The sequence below is a fragment of the Ylistrum balloti genome, unplaced genomic scaffold, assembly GCF_031769215.1.
Source record: "Ylistrum balloti isolate Yb309-2 unplaced genomic scaffold, AGI_CSIRO_Ybal_v1 Utg369592, whole genome shotgun sequence".
In the NCBI taxonomy this organism is placed as follows: Eukaryota; Metazoa; Mollusca; class Bivalvia; order Pectinida; family Pectinidae; genus Ylistrum; species Ylistrum balloti.
The window spans coordinates 390,440-408,734 of record NW_026781877.1 but is presented as its reverse complement, the minus strand read 5'-3'; the positions used below and the strand labels follow the sequence as shown (position 1 = coordinate 408,734).

At 38.9% G+C, this 18,295-nt stretch overlaps 1 protein-coding gene across 1 annotated transcript; it reads right to left on the bottom strand.

Moving 5' to 3' along the window:
* Positions 1-221: 221 nt before the first annotated feature.
* LOC132544959 (uncharacterized) lies at positions 222-11,539 on the bottom strand. Its single transcript, XM_060208626.1, has 2 exons — positions 11,481-11,539; positions 222-1,672 (listed from the first exon to the last, which is right to left on the bottom strand). Exon 2 carries the CDS (start codon positions 1,670-1,672, stop codon positions 230-232), a length of 1,443 nt encoding a protein of 480 aa, XP_060064609.1. The 5' UTR covers positions 11,481-11,539; the 3' UTR covers positions 222-229.
* Between the last annotated feature and the right edge of the window lie 6,756 nt (positions 11,540-18,295).

Sequence of the window (18,295 nt, the reverse complement as noted above, 5' to 3'; positions counted from 1 at the left end):
CCAACATAAAATTTATTGATACAATGTAAATGATAGCTCTACCTTTCCTACTATCGTCCACACGATGAATTGGAAGCGTCTACATGAATTTCGATTTCTTGACCCATAACAGAGGCAAAATTTTATTGTGTATGAATTTTATGTTTAAGGAAGCACAGAGTCATGCTTATGGACTTGTACTTTACAACAGAAACCCATTTTCTGATGAATGTGATAGGCATTTAATGCATCAGAAGAATTTGTTACTAGAGTTCATCCTAGGGAGTTTCGATGCTTCAAAATCAATCAGACCTGGTAATTCGTATCTCTCGCCGAGACGTGGTAGATTGTGCTTCCGAAGGATGGAGTCAGCTTCCACTCGGAACCCCTGGGGAATTGTCCTTCGTGAATCACTTATTACCAAGCTTTGACTAAGCGAACCCCTGTTTGAATCCACCTTGAATCCCTCTGTTGCAGATGCTATATACTCTCTTCGAATATCGAGAAAATCGAACAGAATCGAACAGGTTTTACGAGGATTCTTCATCATATCTTCATAGAGTAGAGCGATGACTGGCACTCGCGCCTCGATAGCCTCAACGCAACGCGAGATACTGGCAGCCCATGATGTCGTGAATATTCCCACGCTACTCAAGCTCTTTGGAGGCATAGCAGGAGGGTCACGATCTAGCACAAAACAGAAGTTGAAATAAAAGAAACTTCTGAAACATGGCATGACCGTGGATAAAATTTTGTTGTCTATTATGTAACGTGCCATCATGGCAAACGGCTCTTCTGAGAAGAGACTCAGCGATGACGTCACAGTTTTAAGGCTATTGCGGTATACATAGATTTGATATATCTGTGGGAAATTCTTGTACACGTCATCCATCTGTCCTGTACAGCTCGGCCTCGTTTTGACACAAATCATTCCTGCCCTGTCGTCCGGTTTACACAGTAAGCGAATTGAACTTGGCAGTAACTGTTCATATTCACCTTTATTGATTCGTTTAGTTTTCTTTAAGTAAGCTAGACTAGTGAGAACATCTGGTTCCGACAACACCATCATACCCGGAAGTTGCGCAAAAACACGTGTCAGTAAAGTCGAGCCACAACGCCCGGTGCTAGAAATCCAAATGATTGGTACCCTTGGGGCGCCGAGGTCAGATGCAACTTTATGGAAAGATGCTAATGGGATGGAGATGAGACATTGCGCATGCTTAAACTGTTCTTGAAATAATGATGATGTGTTTTCTGATGAACTATATATATCTGTTCCTTCTTTCACCTCGACAAATATAGCTTCTTTCTTGGTGATACAATAAAGTGATATATGAGGTTTGAGCACGTAATTAGGATGCTTAAAACATTTATGAGTTGTTATGAAATCGGACGGGTCAGCCATTGTCATACCAAACAACTTCCGTCGCCATACAACATGCTGGACATGCGCACTCAGCTTGAATTGTAATCCACGATGTGCGTCCTTTCGGGTCCTCTCGACACCGGTCACTGCCCACGTGAACTTTTGGAAGGTGACGACAATAGAGCGCGTAATTTTGTAGAGTATGTAGGTAAGGAATAATATGAGATATTCCCGCGCTTTGTTCATTCCCTTGCTCATGTTGTCTAGGTGGTTCACTTCCTTCAATTTAGACTCCATATTGATGTTGCGGTGATCCCGGAACGACATCTGAAACAAAGATGGACAATTACACAAAATGACTGCTACAATGGCCTTTTATATTTATATACTTTTCATATTAAACAATGATGATGTACAACCAACGACGGAAAAAAAACTACAAAATATTGATGACATAACACATACTTATTCTGGCTAGAAGAAGTACATATTTATCTGGAATAGTTACTTGTAAGATCTTCCTGGTATTTAGAGTAAACAAAATCAACTTTACGTATTGTTATATTGGCACAGCGGTCAACCAAGAGGTCCTAGAAATTGTTTATAACAATTGTAGGTGTATAACAGTGATGTTTGTAAGATTTCTTTCTAGCGAGTTCAGAACAATATTCCTAAAATTGTGAGGAGTCACACTAATTAGAGATATAGCTGAGTCTTACAATTTGGGTGAGTCTCACAGTATAAGCCTGAGACTTGAACTTACATTCACCGGTATATAGAGCATTCTTCTGAGAGTTATCTCCCCTTAGCTACCACACTAGTTTGGCTTGGTGTTAAAATGTATAACTTTGATATCTACTGGGAAAATATCTTGAAAATTTACAAAAGATGGTTATTTTCCTTAAAATTTCTGATTTCGAGGTGTTGTTAATACGTGTATACACGAGTACAGAATGCCACGACTCAACGATTTACACTAAAATGTACGTTATGTATCCATCAGTCGTGGCATTTATAACATTTACTATCACCAAACACACAATGATAAAAATTCGTTAATAGTAACCATTTGCTGCAGTACTTCTAGTAATTATTTAATAATTCTAGGTATATGTGCTATGAATCAACTTGGACAAGGCCGTTCACATAACTGTATATAGTACTGTCCCATTGTTGTTTCCATTCACTAAGAAAAAAACTTTATTTTTCGTTGCCATATGTCATTATGTGGATGACAATAATCTATATACTTTCATTTGAAAACGATTTTGAACGTATGTGAATGTAGAACTGACGTGTGTAGACGTGTGTCTTATTGGGTAAATAGAATCTCGTTAGCACTAGAGTAACACTTTGACGTCACCATCACGTGACCTCGTTCCGCATTCAAAATATGCACTAGGCTAAGCTAAAAGGGCCTAGAAAGACGGGACGCCACGGATTATACACCAAATTGCATCATTTTAAACTGAAATCAGGAATTATGCAAAATCGACGCCAAAGTCATTGCATTTTTAGGGTCGGATTTTGTCAATCTGATTATCCATTCACTACAATACACTCCAGAATATCGAAGTGAATTCAGACCTTGAGATAATCATATTGACTGCTATAGGGTCAATGGATCTTGGAATATGGGAAGAAGAAAATACTTCTTAAATTCAGACTCCACATTAGAGGCCTCATCGATTGTACTTTTAAAGTGTGTTTCAATAAATGTTCTATTAAATAATGTACTAAATGCGAGCTATAAGTCATTGATATCCACATAAATGTCCATATATATAATCTACCAAGGTAAACTTATATATATATGTGTGTGGATATCACGTCCTTCATTATATAGTTAGACGTAAGTACATACCGAAATGTACATATAAACAATATTTATAAAGTGTTTCCGGAAGGTAAGTCTAGGATAGACACACATTCTCCTATAAATAAATGACCTGTTGCTGTGGGGATGACCGAATGTGACAAATTGCCAGCGAAATCTGCCATTACATGTAGGTAGGTGAAAGGTCAGGGACGACTTTGAAACTATACACAGAGAGATTGTAGTTCGGACCGAGTTTTCAGAATGAATCCAAGGAAGCTGGAATCAGAGATATAATATCCGAAGCTGGAAAGTCAATCTAAACTCCCACCTAATACATTTTAAACACCAGGTAAGGTTTTCATATACTGTATGACCACAGGGATCCGGTGGTGACCAGGAACCTAGTTTGTCTTAAACTTAACTTTTAAATTATATGTAATGCTATGTTTTCAAAATGAGAAGTGTCCGTATTAAGTATATGGTTTGGTATCTTTTTAATGTTTTTATGTTCCTATACTGAGAGTTCAAACCCTTTGACCTCTGTGTACACGGTCCAGAGAGGTCATATCATAATGGCGTCACGCAAATATGTAACCTTGTTAAACTTTTACCTTCGATCCATACAACAGTGCAAATATAATAAATCAATAATTCAAACTGAAAAATGACTTTTTGTTCATTTGAATTAAAGCTTCATCAGAAACCCGACAATGAAGCGGTGACTAATTTCTAGATACGGCAGGGACAATGTCTTTGTGTTACAAGCATAAATAGGGCTCGATGTGTGATTGCTATTTATATATATATATATATACCTCGTATCGTACATCACTGTATTATACAGTATCCTATGTATTTTTCAATTTTTGTGACCTAACAACACACAATATGTATCACCATCGTGTCCCGGTATGTGTACCTGTAATTGTTTACCTGTAATTGTTTACCTGCTATTGTTTACCTGTTATTGTTTACCTGGCAATGTTTGTGATGGTCGCTATTATGAACAATCGAATATACATTATGTACTGGTTTTAACATCTCAGGGTCGTCTTATGTTACGTCCAGGCTAGTGATTTCTCAGATATCACGGAAAGTATACACGGGAGAATGAAGACTTGAATGATACTACGATATATGTGTACTGAGTAGGAGTGGGGAAGGATGGGTACTAAATGTCTTGTGTTCCCTACAACACGCGCGCAAACATTATACAAAACATATTAAAATTATCATTATTCACCAGGACGTGGAATGTATATATTGTTGTTCCGTAATACACCATGAAACACACTAACAATGTGTGACGGTAGGTTGATCAACCCGGACAGAATAGACATCATCTGTTATTATCTATCCTGGTATTTACTTATGTAGCTGACTTCAGTATGACATTAGCACACTACAAAATTCAGTTCATGCTCTGCCATTTTATTACGGTAATTTCCTGTCGATAAGTCAAGCTCTAAGTTTACACGTGAATGCTGGGTACAGTGTTTACACAACGTGTGTTGTAAAGAGTGTCGACAGATAAGGGGTGTGTCCCGTAAACTCTTATATATCTCTCTACGGGAGGGCCAAGTAGGACAGAAAATACTTAACTCTAACTTATCATATTTCTGAATTAAATATTTCTTGTTCACGATGCGTGATATTTTGTCTTCATAAATAAGTAACTGTCTATACGTTAAGAATACAAGAATGATTTACTATATAACTATAGGGTATGTAAGTGTCTACATTTAAAGAATACACAGGGTATGTAACTGTCTACATTTAAAGAATACACAGGGTATGTAACTGTCTACATTTAAAGAATACACAGGGTATGTAACTGTCTACATTTAAAGAATACACAGGGTATGTAACTGTCTACATTTAAAGAATACACAGGGTATGTAACTGTCTACATTTAAAGAATACACAGGGTATGTAACTGTCTACATTTAAAGAATACACAGGGTATGAGACTGTCTACATTTAAATAATACACAGGGTATGAGACTGCCTACATTTAAAGAATACATAGGGTATGTGATTAACAGTAAGATTTATGTAGGAAAATAAATCTGATTTGCAGTCAAAATTTACTGAATATATGTGACGAAGCGTCGTACATTTAGTCAAAGTTAATTGGTTACAAAATATACGTGCCAAAATGTTGTATATTTAGTCAAAGTTAAGAAAATATTATGACGAACCGTCGTACTTTTTCTCAAAGATTATTACAAAATATCTGTGACGAAGTGTCACAGTATACAATGAATTTAGTTAAAGTTTAGAAAATACTTAGACGAAGCGTTGTACTTTTAGACAAAATCAATCAATTAATCAATAAAAAAAGTGTATGTGTGACGAAGAGTCGTACATTTAGTAAAAACAATTACAAAATATTAAACCGGAGTGTCGTACTTTCAGTGAAAAGTTAATAATTACAAAAAAAGTTTACTGAATATATGTAACAAAGTGTCGTAAGTTTATTCAAACTTTAATTATTTATGTAACAAAGGGTCTTACGTTTATTCAAACTTAACTTATTTATGTAACAAAGTGTCGAAGTTTATTTAAACATCACTTATCTATGTAGCAAATGTCTTGCGTTTATTCAAACTTAACTTATTTATTTAACAAAGTGTCATAGTTTATTCAGAACAAAATAATTCACTTAAATATGCACTGAGGAAAAAATCACAATATTTGTCAAATTTCGGTAAACAACTTCGACGAAAATGTATATGTACGTTTTTAATCACGTCTAACAAAAATTATGTTCAGCTGAGTTATTACACTTGTATCTGTATATCTATACGACTGTTTGACAGATTTTAGATTTGGTGAAGTTAACAATTCCATGTGACACGGATATATCTATAACATAATTACACACCTTGACACTGGTATGTGATCGATGATGAAACGAATGTTGGAATCGGACATTAAAATGATTTATCTTTCAATAACTACAGGTAAAAATCTTACAGGTAACATTTGTTACCGATGTCTCTTGGTTAATCAACTAGCCTTTCAGGTCACCGAGTACACTTACTCACCTTCCGCGGCATATTCTGAGGTAAAGGCATCTGGGCGGTCCTAAGAAAACTTTATCCAAATAAATGTAAGAGAATCACAGTTTTAAGGCAGTTATCAATTCCTAGTCAACGGAACGTTTGGACAAGCCGCACATGTCCGAGGGTAAGTACCCTAAAGTTTGGGACTGACCAGGTAGTTAAGAGACAGAGCGGAGTAACCGCCATATATCAACTGATTCTGACACACAATGGCGTCCCCACTGTGAATTAACATGATTTTCTTATTTCTGTCAATGATCAAACACCAAGCGAACGACAAGAGTACCAGGCGTCAGTTGTGGTAGTGCTGTACCCCTCCTGTCTATCAGTTACTACGAAGGCACGAAGGCACAGGGGTAAATATAACACCTTTATGGGTACAAAATATATCTACATCAATGGCGTATAGTGAGCCAGATTTAGAGTTCATGGACATATCACCATCCTAACTACGTACCCTCTCAAGGTCTCTTGTTGTACGTCTCGAATACGGAAAGCCAATAACAAATTTATATTCTGAAATAATGTCTTTTTTTCAGTGATATAGGCATCAGCGTTACTCTGATTAGATTCACAAAATGTGTAAAACACTTAACATATTTTCAGTAAAATTGATAAACTATGATAAACACGTCTATTTTGATGTTCGACCTCCTCCCCAGAGAGAAGATAGGTACTCTGTCTGATCCCCTCCCTCGGGGTAAGATGATAACTGCTACGCGGTATTAAATTACCCCCTCCTAAGAGCGGAGATGAAGCCGATGTAAGTGGAAATTAACTGTCAAAACGCATAGATTAATTAGATATATGACTGGGGCGTAATGGTTTGAAGCCTGTACATCATGAAGGGCAATAAATACCATATTGTTTCGAATGTCCTGTATATAACTGTATTACACAGATCTTTAATCATTGTGACTTAGCGTCGTCCTGAAATGACCCTAGCTTTTTTTGATAGGATGTTAAACAAAATGAAACTAAATCCAGCAATATGTCAGATCGTTTCTAGTAAAGATAGATTAAACATGGTAAGATTCACTCAGCTGTGCTGTGTGACATAACTCGCGTGTAACATGTTATATCTGGTTTTCTCTACACGGCCAGGTTTGACTCCAACACTGATGACACAGAACATTTGACATTTACAGATAGTAATGTAGAAATAAGGACCGCGATGAGGATCCCATATTGTCGGTACATATAATATTCTTTTGAAAATGCAGTTAAAAATCCTTTAAATAAAGAAAATTCTAAACTGATTCACAATATTGGGTCTAGATAACATATTTGCGTGTTTTGTTTACAGAGCCCAGATCACCACCTTGTACGTTTATTGAGCCTAGATTAAATGCTTGTACGTTTATTGAGCCCAGATCACCACCTTGTACGTTTATTGAGCCTAGATTAAATGCTTGTACGTTTATTGAGCCCAGATCACCACCTTGTACGTTTATTGAGCCCAGATCACCACCTTGTACGTTTATTGAGCCCAGATCACCACCTTGTACGTTTATTGAGCCTAGATTAAATGCTTGTACGTTTATTGAGCCCAGATCACCACCTTGTACGTTTATTGAGCCTAGATTAAATGCTTGTACGTTTATTGAGCCCAGATCATTTCCTTGTACGTTTATTGAGCCCAGATCACCTCCTTGTACGTTTATTGAGCCCAGATTAAATGCTTGTACGTTTATTGAGCCTTATCACACACATTTGCACGTTTATTGAGCCTAAATCAAACCATTGGACGTTTATTTATGGAGCCCAGATCAGACTACAGCAAGCCTATGGAGGTAGGACTGGTTAAGCTATCTATAGAGGTTAAACAGAGCACTGCAAAACCCTTACAGTTTAAAAAAAATTAGATGTATCAATCAGTATAAGAAAAGGGTCATTTCAAAACGCATTTTTAACAAAATAAAAAATATATTATATCTTCGCTTCCGTCGGCACGTCATTTTGATATATTACAATTGTACAGTCCCATTTTCAGGTCATACATATGATTTCCACTGAGAGGGAAGGTGAAGTCTTAAAATCTCGTACGCGGGACGACATCCCCTAGTAATGATAGCGATCGTTGTCGGTAAAATCTCGTAATGACGGGGATGTCATCCACTAGTAATGATAGCGATCGTTGTTGGTAAAAATCTCGTAATGATGGGGATGACATCCCCCAGTAATGATAGCGATCGTTGTTGGTAAAAATCTCGTAATGACGGGGATGACATCCCTAAGTAACGATAGTGATCGTTGTCGGTAAAATCTCGTAATGATGGGAATGACATCCCCCAGTAATGATAGCGATCGTTGTTGGTAAAAATCTCGTAATGATGGGGATGACATCCCCCAGTAATGATAGCGATCGTTGTTGGTAAAAATCTCGTAATGACGGGGATGACATCCCTAAGTAACGATAGTGATCGTTGTCGGTAAAATCTCGTAATGATGGGAATGACATCCCCCAGTAATGATAGCGATCGTTGTTGGTAAAAATCTCGTAATGACGGGGATGACATCCCTAAGTAACGATAGTGATCGTTGTCGGTAAAATCTCGTAATGACGGGGATGACATCCCTAAGTAACGATAGTGATCGTTGTCGGTAAAATCTCGTAATGATGGGGATGACATCCCCCAGTAATGATAGCGATCGTTGTTGGTAAAATCTCGTAATGACGGGGATGGCATCCCCCAGTTATGATAGCGATCGTTGTCGGTAAAATCTCGAAATGACGGGGATGGCATCCCCCAGTTATGATAGTGATCGTTGTCGGTAAAATCTCGTAATGACAGGGATGGCATCCCCCAGTTATGATAGCGATCGTTGTCGGTAAAATCTCGAAATGACGGGGATGGCATCCCCCAGTTATGATAGTGATCGTTGTCGGTAAAATCTCGAAATGACGGGGATGGCATCCCCCAGTTATGATAGCGATCGTTGTCGGTAAAATCTCGAAATGACGGGGATGGCATCCCCCAGTTATGATAGCGATCGTTGTCGGTAAAATCTCGTAATGACGGGGATGACATCCCCAAGTTATGATAGCGATCGTTGTCGGTAAAATCTCGCAATGACGGGGATGACATCCCCCAGTTATGATAGCGATCGTTGTCGGTAAAATCTCGCAATGACGGGGATGACATCCACTAGTAATGATAGTGATCTTTGTCTGTAAAGGGCACGTGTTAGGCCTGATCAACATACCGCTGGGCTGGCATTTACAACTATGAAGGGGTTATAAAGGTTATAGTGAATGAAACCCTTACCTTGTGAAAGATAGAAAAACACTTTGACTGCGGCAAATACTACGTTCAGGAGATTAAAAAATTATGCATGCGTGACGAAAATGGGCAAAGGTGAGAACTCCGGTTATAAAGTGTCAAACCTAATCAAATATTATGGAATTCTAAATAGATGTGTAGACAATAAAACCATCATTATGTTATATATATCTCAACGTCTCTGTTATACACACCTAGATATCTTTACTGGAGGTATACTGACTTTTACTAATATATCTTAAATCTAGTACATGTACGTTTCAATGTTTTCAAGTCATTTATCATATACCGATTAAATGATATAACAACAGAATATATTATGTCATTTTATTTACTCAAGATAATCAGAAATGTATTGTGTGAAACACAGGTAAACTCAGGTAAAAAGTAAAAAGAGACAGTTGATATGAAGCAGTGAATAACTGACTAATGCAACACTTTACTATTGTTAAAAAAAATGTTGGCGTTCAGGGAACACTCTTACACTTGAATGAATAGGAATTTTACACATACAATATATACATGTACGCTATGGTATTTTGTCGTCACTATATTTTTATATAAAATCACTGATGCGTCTTCCAAAATCAACAGCTTACGAAAAATAGAGCATCAAAGACCTTTGTGATGGAAATTCATAATGTGGTCCTTCTGAAGGTCAACACTACAAAATCAAAGTCAATAAAACGCTTGGAACTACACACAATAAAATCGAATAGTTTAAATCCAAAACCTCTTGTCATATACGTAGCGGACAGTCAATAAAACTCCATACTGCCTTTAGATATACGTACTGTCCGGTAATTTATAACTAGATAAAGAAATATTTATCTTAGAAGCTGGAACTCTCCTCTCACTCCACCATAAACATCATCAACGGCAGCTTTATAGTAAACATTTTCTAGTTTAAGGTAATATAGCTACACGTACGAATCCAAGTGTAAAGATTAATTCAAACTTTAACTAGTTGATTATCAAAATTTGAATTGTCCACTTAGTATACAGTATAATTATACGTACAAGTATGTAGAATTTCTGGAAAAGTTATCGTATTAGAGGCTTAACTTAGAAATAGAATTTAGAATATTAACAAAATCTATCGCCTTTTGGTGACTTGATAAAAAAAATTAGTTCACACTAGTGAAACACCTAGTGTTCTGCTGACAAACTTCACCTTAAAGTGTTTTGAACAATAAACATTAAAAACTCCATTCCACGTTATTTTCAGGGTTCTCTTCTATGTACAACCACGGCATTACGTGGTAAAATAACCGCTAAAACAGACGAATTCGTCCCACATCTTATCATTAACACTAACTATCAAACACATCTTCAATTGTTATATACCTGTATCTGATAAATAACGAAGTCGCGAACGCTCGAGAAATCGGCCATGTCGACTGCCATGTTGAAAAAAGTCGATTTTAGAGGATTTTCATATCAACAAAACTGCATTATCAAAATATATGGACCGATACAAGATATTTGGATTAAACAGAAAACTTTTTAGAAGAACGATAATTTCAAGTTATTAAATGATCTTGTTCATCAGTTTCTCAATGAAAACGTCGACAAATGATGTCATTAGCAACAGGATGGCAAAAATTACCACTTGAAAAAATGGCCGCGCGAATTTCCAATGATAATCAAAGTTGGATAAGAATTATGGGAACACATCACATTTTAATTCACGTTGAATATAAATTGTCTGACAAACTCCAAATGCGCAATTCTACAGCCCAAAAAAGAAGATGAACCACGGCACATCCATAGCCCTGAGTTGATGATGCGACGGTTTTACATCAATTTGCATCAAATCGCTGGAAATGTCGGTCGACCAGATTTCAAAAGTCGACACGGAAGAAATCTCCCATGGCAAAACGGCATTTATCTCTCTATGTCCGTGATATAACCTCTAACCGTGGCACTGTTTTAAGGCGATTTACTCTTTCATCGAGACTTACCTCTGGGGTTCGGTGAACAGTGGGGATGTGCCTTAATAGTATGTCTGGCAGGGGCTGGTAATATGTCGGAGCCACATGTATGATATTATTAGATACGCAAGTACACAGTCATCATGTTATTGTGGTTAGAAACGTTACAAATTACACTTTAGTCATCTAGTGAAATACCATTCATTACGTAACATGAGGCAGGGGAACGTGTTGAGCGTTTTTCCATACATCAACATACATCATACCACTTATAACGAGCAATATGGAGTTAGAACGATTTACTACACCATGCCTCAGAAAAGTAGAATGATTTACCAATAGTAGAGGAGACTGAATTACCCTGTATCGACAGACAGACGGACACACAGACAGACACAGTAAAATGACAGTATGTTTCAGCTGACCACACAAACAACCTTAGAGAGGCTTAACGCCCTTTTTTGTTCTGTCATTAAATATTGTTGATTAACAAACATCTTCAACGAATTTTATGATCTCACGAAAGAAATCAAATACATGTATATGTGTTCAGTTACGTGGACATCATTGGGTTTTTTTCACACTGTTCTTCATCCGAATCCCTACTTCTGCCACAGAATCGTACTTATGTCAAGACTGATGGACCAGCTATATACATGTCGTTATTTTAACGAATGGTTGTAAATAACAGATACAACAGAGTGTATAAATGTAATGTATGAGAGCCAAACATGATTATTATTCTATCTACTTCCGTGTCCTTGATGGATCAAATCCTTAAATCTCAAAAAACGGCCAGCATTATTTTGCATTGTGTTGTAACCTTTGAGAAGTAAAAACGTAGGAATTCGCAAGAAAGGAAAAAATGATAATGCAGTAATGATGATAATAATTGAAAAGGTGTGTCTAGGTTATCTAAGTTTATAGGTAGTATTGTATATCAGGGCTGATGTCAGATTCGGTACGTATCCGGTGTGGTTTGTGTCTTGTGGTGTGTATGTCAGGTCTAGTCAGTGGTATGTATGGTGGGTACCGAATCATATGCATGTCAGGTGTGGAGTGTATGCTAGTTATGGTATGTGTCAGGTATAATGTTCATTGAATGTTAGGTTTTGTGATTGTAAGTTCCAGAGTGTGTCAGGTCTAGTGTGTGTGTCAGGTCTAGGTTGTGTGTCAGGTCTAGTGTGCGTGTCAGGTCTAGTGTGTGTGTCAGGTCCAGTGTGTGTCAGGTCTATTGTGTCAGTTCTAGTGTGTGTGTCAGGTCTAGTGTCTGTCAAGTCTAGTGTCTGTCAAGTCTAGTGTGTGTGTCAGGTCTAGTGTTTTTCAGGTCTAATGTGTGTCAGGTCTAGTGTGTGTCAGGTCTTGTGTGTGTGTCAGGTCTAGTGTGTGGCTGGTCGTGTGTGTGTGTCAGGTCCAGTGTGTGTGTCAGGTCCAGTGTGTGTGTCAGGTCTAGTGTGTGTGTGAGGTTTAGTGTGTGTGTCAGGTCTAGTGTGTGTCAAGTCTAGTGTGTGTCAAGTCTAGTGTGTGTGCCAGGTCTAGTGTGTGTGTCAGGTCTAGTGTGTGTCAGGTCGTGTTTTTCAGGTCTAGTGTGTGTCAGGTCTAGTGTGTGTGTCAGGTCTAGTGTGTGTGTCAGGTCTAGTGTGTGTCAGGTCGTGTGTTTTTCAGGTCTAGTGTGTGTCAAGTCTAGTGTGTTTGTCAGGTCTAGTGTTTTTCGGGTCTAGTGTGTTTGTCAGGTCTAATGTATGTGTCAGGTCTAGTGTTTTTCAGGTCTAGTGTGTGTCAGGTCGTGTGTGTGTGTCAGGTGTAGTGTGTGTCAGGTCTAGTGTGTGTCAGGGCTAGTGTTTTTTCAGGTCTAGTGTGTTTGTCAGGTCTAATGTATGTGTCAGGTCTAGTGTTTTTCAGGTCTATTGTGTCAGGTCTAGTGTGTGTCAGGTCTAGTGTGTGTGTGTAAGGTCTAGTGTGTGAGGTCTAATGTGTGTCAAGCCTAGTGTGTGTCAGGTCTATTGTGTCAGGTCTAGTGTGTGTCAGGTCTATTGTGTCAGGTCTAGTGTGTGTCAGGTCTAGCATGTGTCAAGCCTAGTGTGTGTCAGGTCTAGTGTGTGTGAGGTCTAGTGTGTGTGTGTGAGGTCTAGTGTGTGAGGTCTAATGTGTGTCAGGTCTAGTGTGTGTCAGGTCTAGCATGTGTCAAGCCTAGTGTGTGTCAGGTCTATTGTGTCAGGTCTAGTGTGTGTCAGGTCTAGTGTGTGTGTGAGGTCTAATGTGTGTCAAGTCTAGTGTGTGTCAGGTCTAATGTATGTGTCGGGTCTAGTGTGTGTGTCAGGTCTAGTGTGTGTCAGGTCTAGTGTTTTCAGGTCTAGTGTGTGTGTGAGGTCTAGTGTGTGTGTGAGGTCTAGTGTGTATGAGGTCTACTGTGTGTCAGGTCAAGCATGTGTCAAGCCTAGTGTGCGTCAGGTCTATTGTGTCAGGTCTAGTGTGTGTGTCAGGTCTAGTGTGTGTCAAGTCTAGTGTGTGTCAGGTCTAGTGTGTGTGTCAGGTCTAGTGTGTGTCAGGTCTAGTGTGTTTCAGGTCTAGTGTGTGTGTCAGGTCAAATGTGTGGCTGGTCTAGTGTGTGTCAGGTCTAGCATGTGTCAAACCTAGTGTGTGTCAGGTCTATTGTGTTAGGTCTAGTGTGTGTCAGGTCTAGTGTTTTCAGGTCTAGTGTGTGTGTGAGGTCTGGTGTGTGCGTGAGGTCTAGTGTGTATGAGGTCTACTGTGTGTCAGGTCTAGCATGTGTCAAGCCTAGTGTGCGTCAGTTCTATTGTGTCAGGTCTATTGTGTCAGGTCTAGTGTGTGTGTCAGGTCTAGTGTGTGTCAAGTCTAGTGTGTGTCAGGTCTAGTGTGTGTGTCAGGTCTACTGTGTGTCAGGTCTAGTGTTTTCAGGTCTAGTGTGTGTGTCAGGTCTAGTGTGTGTCAGGTCTAGCATGTGTCAAGCCTAGTGTGCGTCAGGTCTATTGTGGCTGGTCTAGTGTGTGTGTCAGGTCTAGTGTGTATCAGGTCTAGTGTGTGTCAGGTCTAGTGTTTTCAGGTCTAGTGTGTGTGTCAGGTCTAGTGTGTGGCTGGTCTAGTGTGTGTGTCAGGTCTAGTGTGTGTCAGGTCTAGTGTTTTCAGGTTTAGTGTGTGTGTCAGGTCTAGTGTGTGTGTGGCAGGTCTAGTGTGTGTGTCAGGTCTAGTGTGTGTGTCAGGTCTAGTGTGTGTCAGGTTTAGTGTTTTCAGGTCTAGTGTGTGTGTCAGGTCTAGTGTGTGTCAGGTCTAGTGTTTTCAGGTCTAGTGTGTGTGTCAGGTCTAGTGTGTGTCAGGTCTAGTGTTTTCAGGTCTAATGTTTTTCAGGTCTAGTGTGTGTCAGGTCTAGTGTGTGTGTCAGGTCTAGTATGTGTGTCAGGTCTAGTGTGTGTCAGGTCTAGTGTTTTCAGGTGTAGTGTGTGTGTCAGGTCAAGTGTGTGGCTGGTCTAGTGTTTTCAGGTCTAGTGTGTGTGTCAGGTCTAGTGTGTGGCTGGTCTGCAGTGTGATGTTCGAATATTTTGATGATTTATGTGATATTATGGAATGGATTTGGGCCCTTTTATGTTTATTTAACATATAGTCAGAATAGTTTGATCCCAAAATTCTTGTGATATATCAATTTTTTATGACAAAGATGCGATATTAACTACGGAATTCATAAATGTAAGTTATTGGCCATATCGAGATGTTTCTACGACGGGCTGACCTTGAGTCCTAGCTAAATCTCGGTATCAGACACCAGTGTCGTTAATTTAGATGCTCTGTATTAGTATTCATTGTCTAGTGAGATTTTCACTATCGGTTCCTTAGCATGATGCTCTGATTTGTTTATCTAGGATTGATGTTGATTCATTTTTATTATCAGACACCGACAAAATAGAAAAGATCATTAAGCGCGTTCGTTTTTTTTCATTCATTAATAATCATATCTATTTGATGTGGTGCGACTTTATTCAGAAACGATATCAGTTCTCAGTTTGTAGTCCGGGCCACACCCCTTCACTTGTTCGACAATGAAATATTTGTGAAGGTGACGTCATTTATTAATATTGATGAATATCGAGGACTAGCTCCTCATTGACATGTCCGACACAGTCAACACACACTCTATAGCTACTGTACCAGCACATATACACCCTAATGCTTACAGCTATAAATAACCGTTTATTGTGTTTTGTTACGTAAGCTCGAAGTACAATACTACAGGTGTTGTGGTTGAAATTAAAATTTAGAGTCATGTAATAAAACAGCAACAGAATAACTTTATAACTTTTCCTGTGCCAGAATAGTAACAAGTGTAGACCATTCGGTTATGGGATAACGATCAGTGCTTATGAGTAAAGTAAAGATAAGAAAAGAATATAAGGTATCTTACCTTGGCTTGATTACAGGTAGTGAAATCTGTGTACAGGTGTAAAATGTGCCCGTCAACAGCTATCTCAACACTGTCCCCTCATCCCGCCCGACAGGTAACTGATCAAAATCGTCGACAGTCGGAAATGAATTATATCAGCTATGTGTTTGATAAATAGTAATCCTGTCACTCAGCGGGGACACGTGGCCATACCTAGAAACTAATAAAGAAAACGAAATGAACACGAGTTGCATATGTAAATGGTGTACAGGTAACTTGTTGATAAATCCATCTTAAAGCTTGGTTCACTTTACCCTCCTAACTCCGGACGTATTTAATATACTCAGCTGAACTGATCAGTGGTGTTGTGAAAGAGATTTAATATCAATTACCGTAGTTATCTAAATAAAGTGTAGAATATGGTACCTGTATGTGTTTTAGATATCTCAGCCACAATATCACAATCAATAGATCTCAATCACACCACGTTAAGCGATTACATTGTATTTTGATTTTTTTTATCATTTTCATCTCAAAATAATTCAATATGACTAAATTACCTTCCTTTCCGACAAAACGTCAATTACACTGTTGTATATAATATCATTTCAATAATAAAATCACTCTATGTCAAATTGACCGCTCAGGCCAACTGACCTCTACAATCGCAGGTTGCAATACGTACGGAAACAGGTTTGTAAAGAAAATCACGAATCGAATCATAGGATAAATTGTTTATTTTTGAAGTAAATGATAAACATCGCATAACGAACTGACAAAAGTCTTCATACAACAGACTGATGCATTTCAGACCTGAATAAGCATAGCACCTAAGCTCGGCGGAACAATGCAGCAATATCGCTATGGTAAGATATGTTATGTTTTGGACAATATGGCAATGGTTGCTAGGACAACACTGATTGCTATGACAAAATAGAAATGATGGCCAGGGCAAAAAAGCTACGGTCACCAGAGCAGTACAGGAATGATCACTAGGGCATGACAGCAATGATCACTGGGACATAACAGCAATGATCACTAGGACACGACAGGAATGATCACTAGGGCATGACAGCAAGGATCACTAGGGCATGACAGCAATGATCACTACATAACAGCAATGCACGGACAGGGAATGATCACTAGGAGGACACTGGGACACAGGAATGATCACTAGGACAGCAATGATCAGGAATGATCACTGGGACATGACAGCAAGGATCACTGGGACATGACAGCAATGATCACTAGGACATGACAGCAATGATCACTAGGACATGACAGGAATGGTCACTGGGACATGACAGCAAGGATCATTGGGACATGACAGCAATGATGACTGGGACATGACAGCAATGATGACTGGAACATGACAGCAATGATGACTGGGACATGACAGCAATGATCACTGGGACATGACAGCAATGATCACTGGGACATGACAGCAATGATCACTGGGACATGACAGCAATGATGACTGGGACATGACAGCAATGATGACTGGGACATGACAGCAATGATCACTAGGACATGACAGGAATGGTCACTGGGACATGACAGCAAGGATCACTGGGACATAACAGCAATGATCACTAGGACACGACAGGAATGATCACTAGGACACGACAGCAAGGATCACTGGGACATGACAGCAAGGATCACTAGGGCATGACAGCAATGATCACTGGGACATGACAGCAATGATCACTGGGACATGACAGCAATGATCACTGGGACATGACAGCAATGATCACTGGGACATGACAGCAATGATCACTGGGACATGACAGCAATGATCACTAGGACATGACAGCAAGGATCACTGGGACATGACAGCAATGATCACTAGGACATGACAGCAATGATTTCTCTGACAAGATAGCAATAATCATGAAAATGGCTCATAGTTTATCGAATTGAACCTGAAAAATGGCTGTCGTCAGAAAACGAAGTTACGACACCAACAAAGGATAGAGATTATACAACAAACATACTGGGATGGTTAGAAATCACTATTGTAGACAAGCTTACAATACTTGCAGTAATACGCCAGCCAATCAATTCAGACTGAATACCTAGATCACTCCCACGTGTTTATAGACTCATATTTACCCGGGAACCTATATACCTGTAGTAAAGCACACACGGCCAGACACGGGGGAATTTATGGTCGTAATTTAGGTACCCTAAGCTAATAGATAAGCGCGTGGTCTCTGAGCCGTTTACGTCTACTGCAGTTCAAACAATCGCTAACGTGGTTCGTTCATGAAGTAAGGAAGGAAAGAGTGAGCTTATTTCGCTCCTCATGAGCATTAGCAAAAAAATGTAATGATGTTTTAACAGTTGTAAGCCTGTCAGAACTTAGCCATAACGTATTATATTTACAAAAATAGAGTAACCGGGCTGTTTGCATAAGCAGTGATCGGTCTATTTCCTTCAAGCCATCTCATAC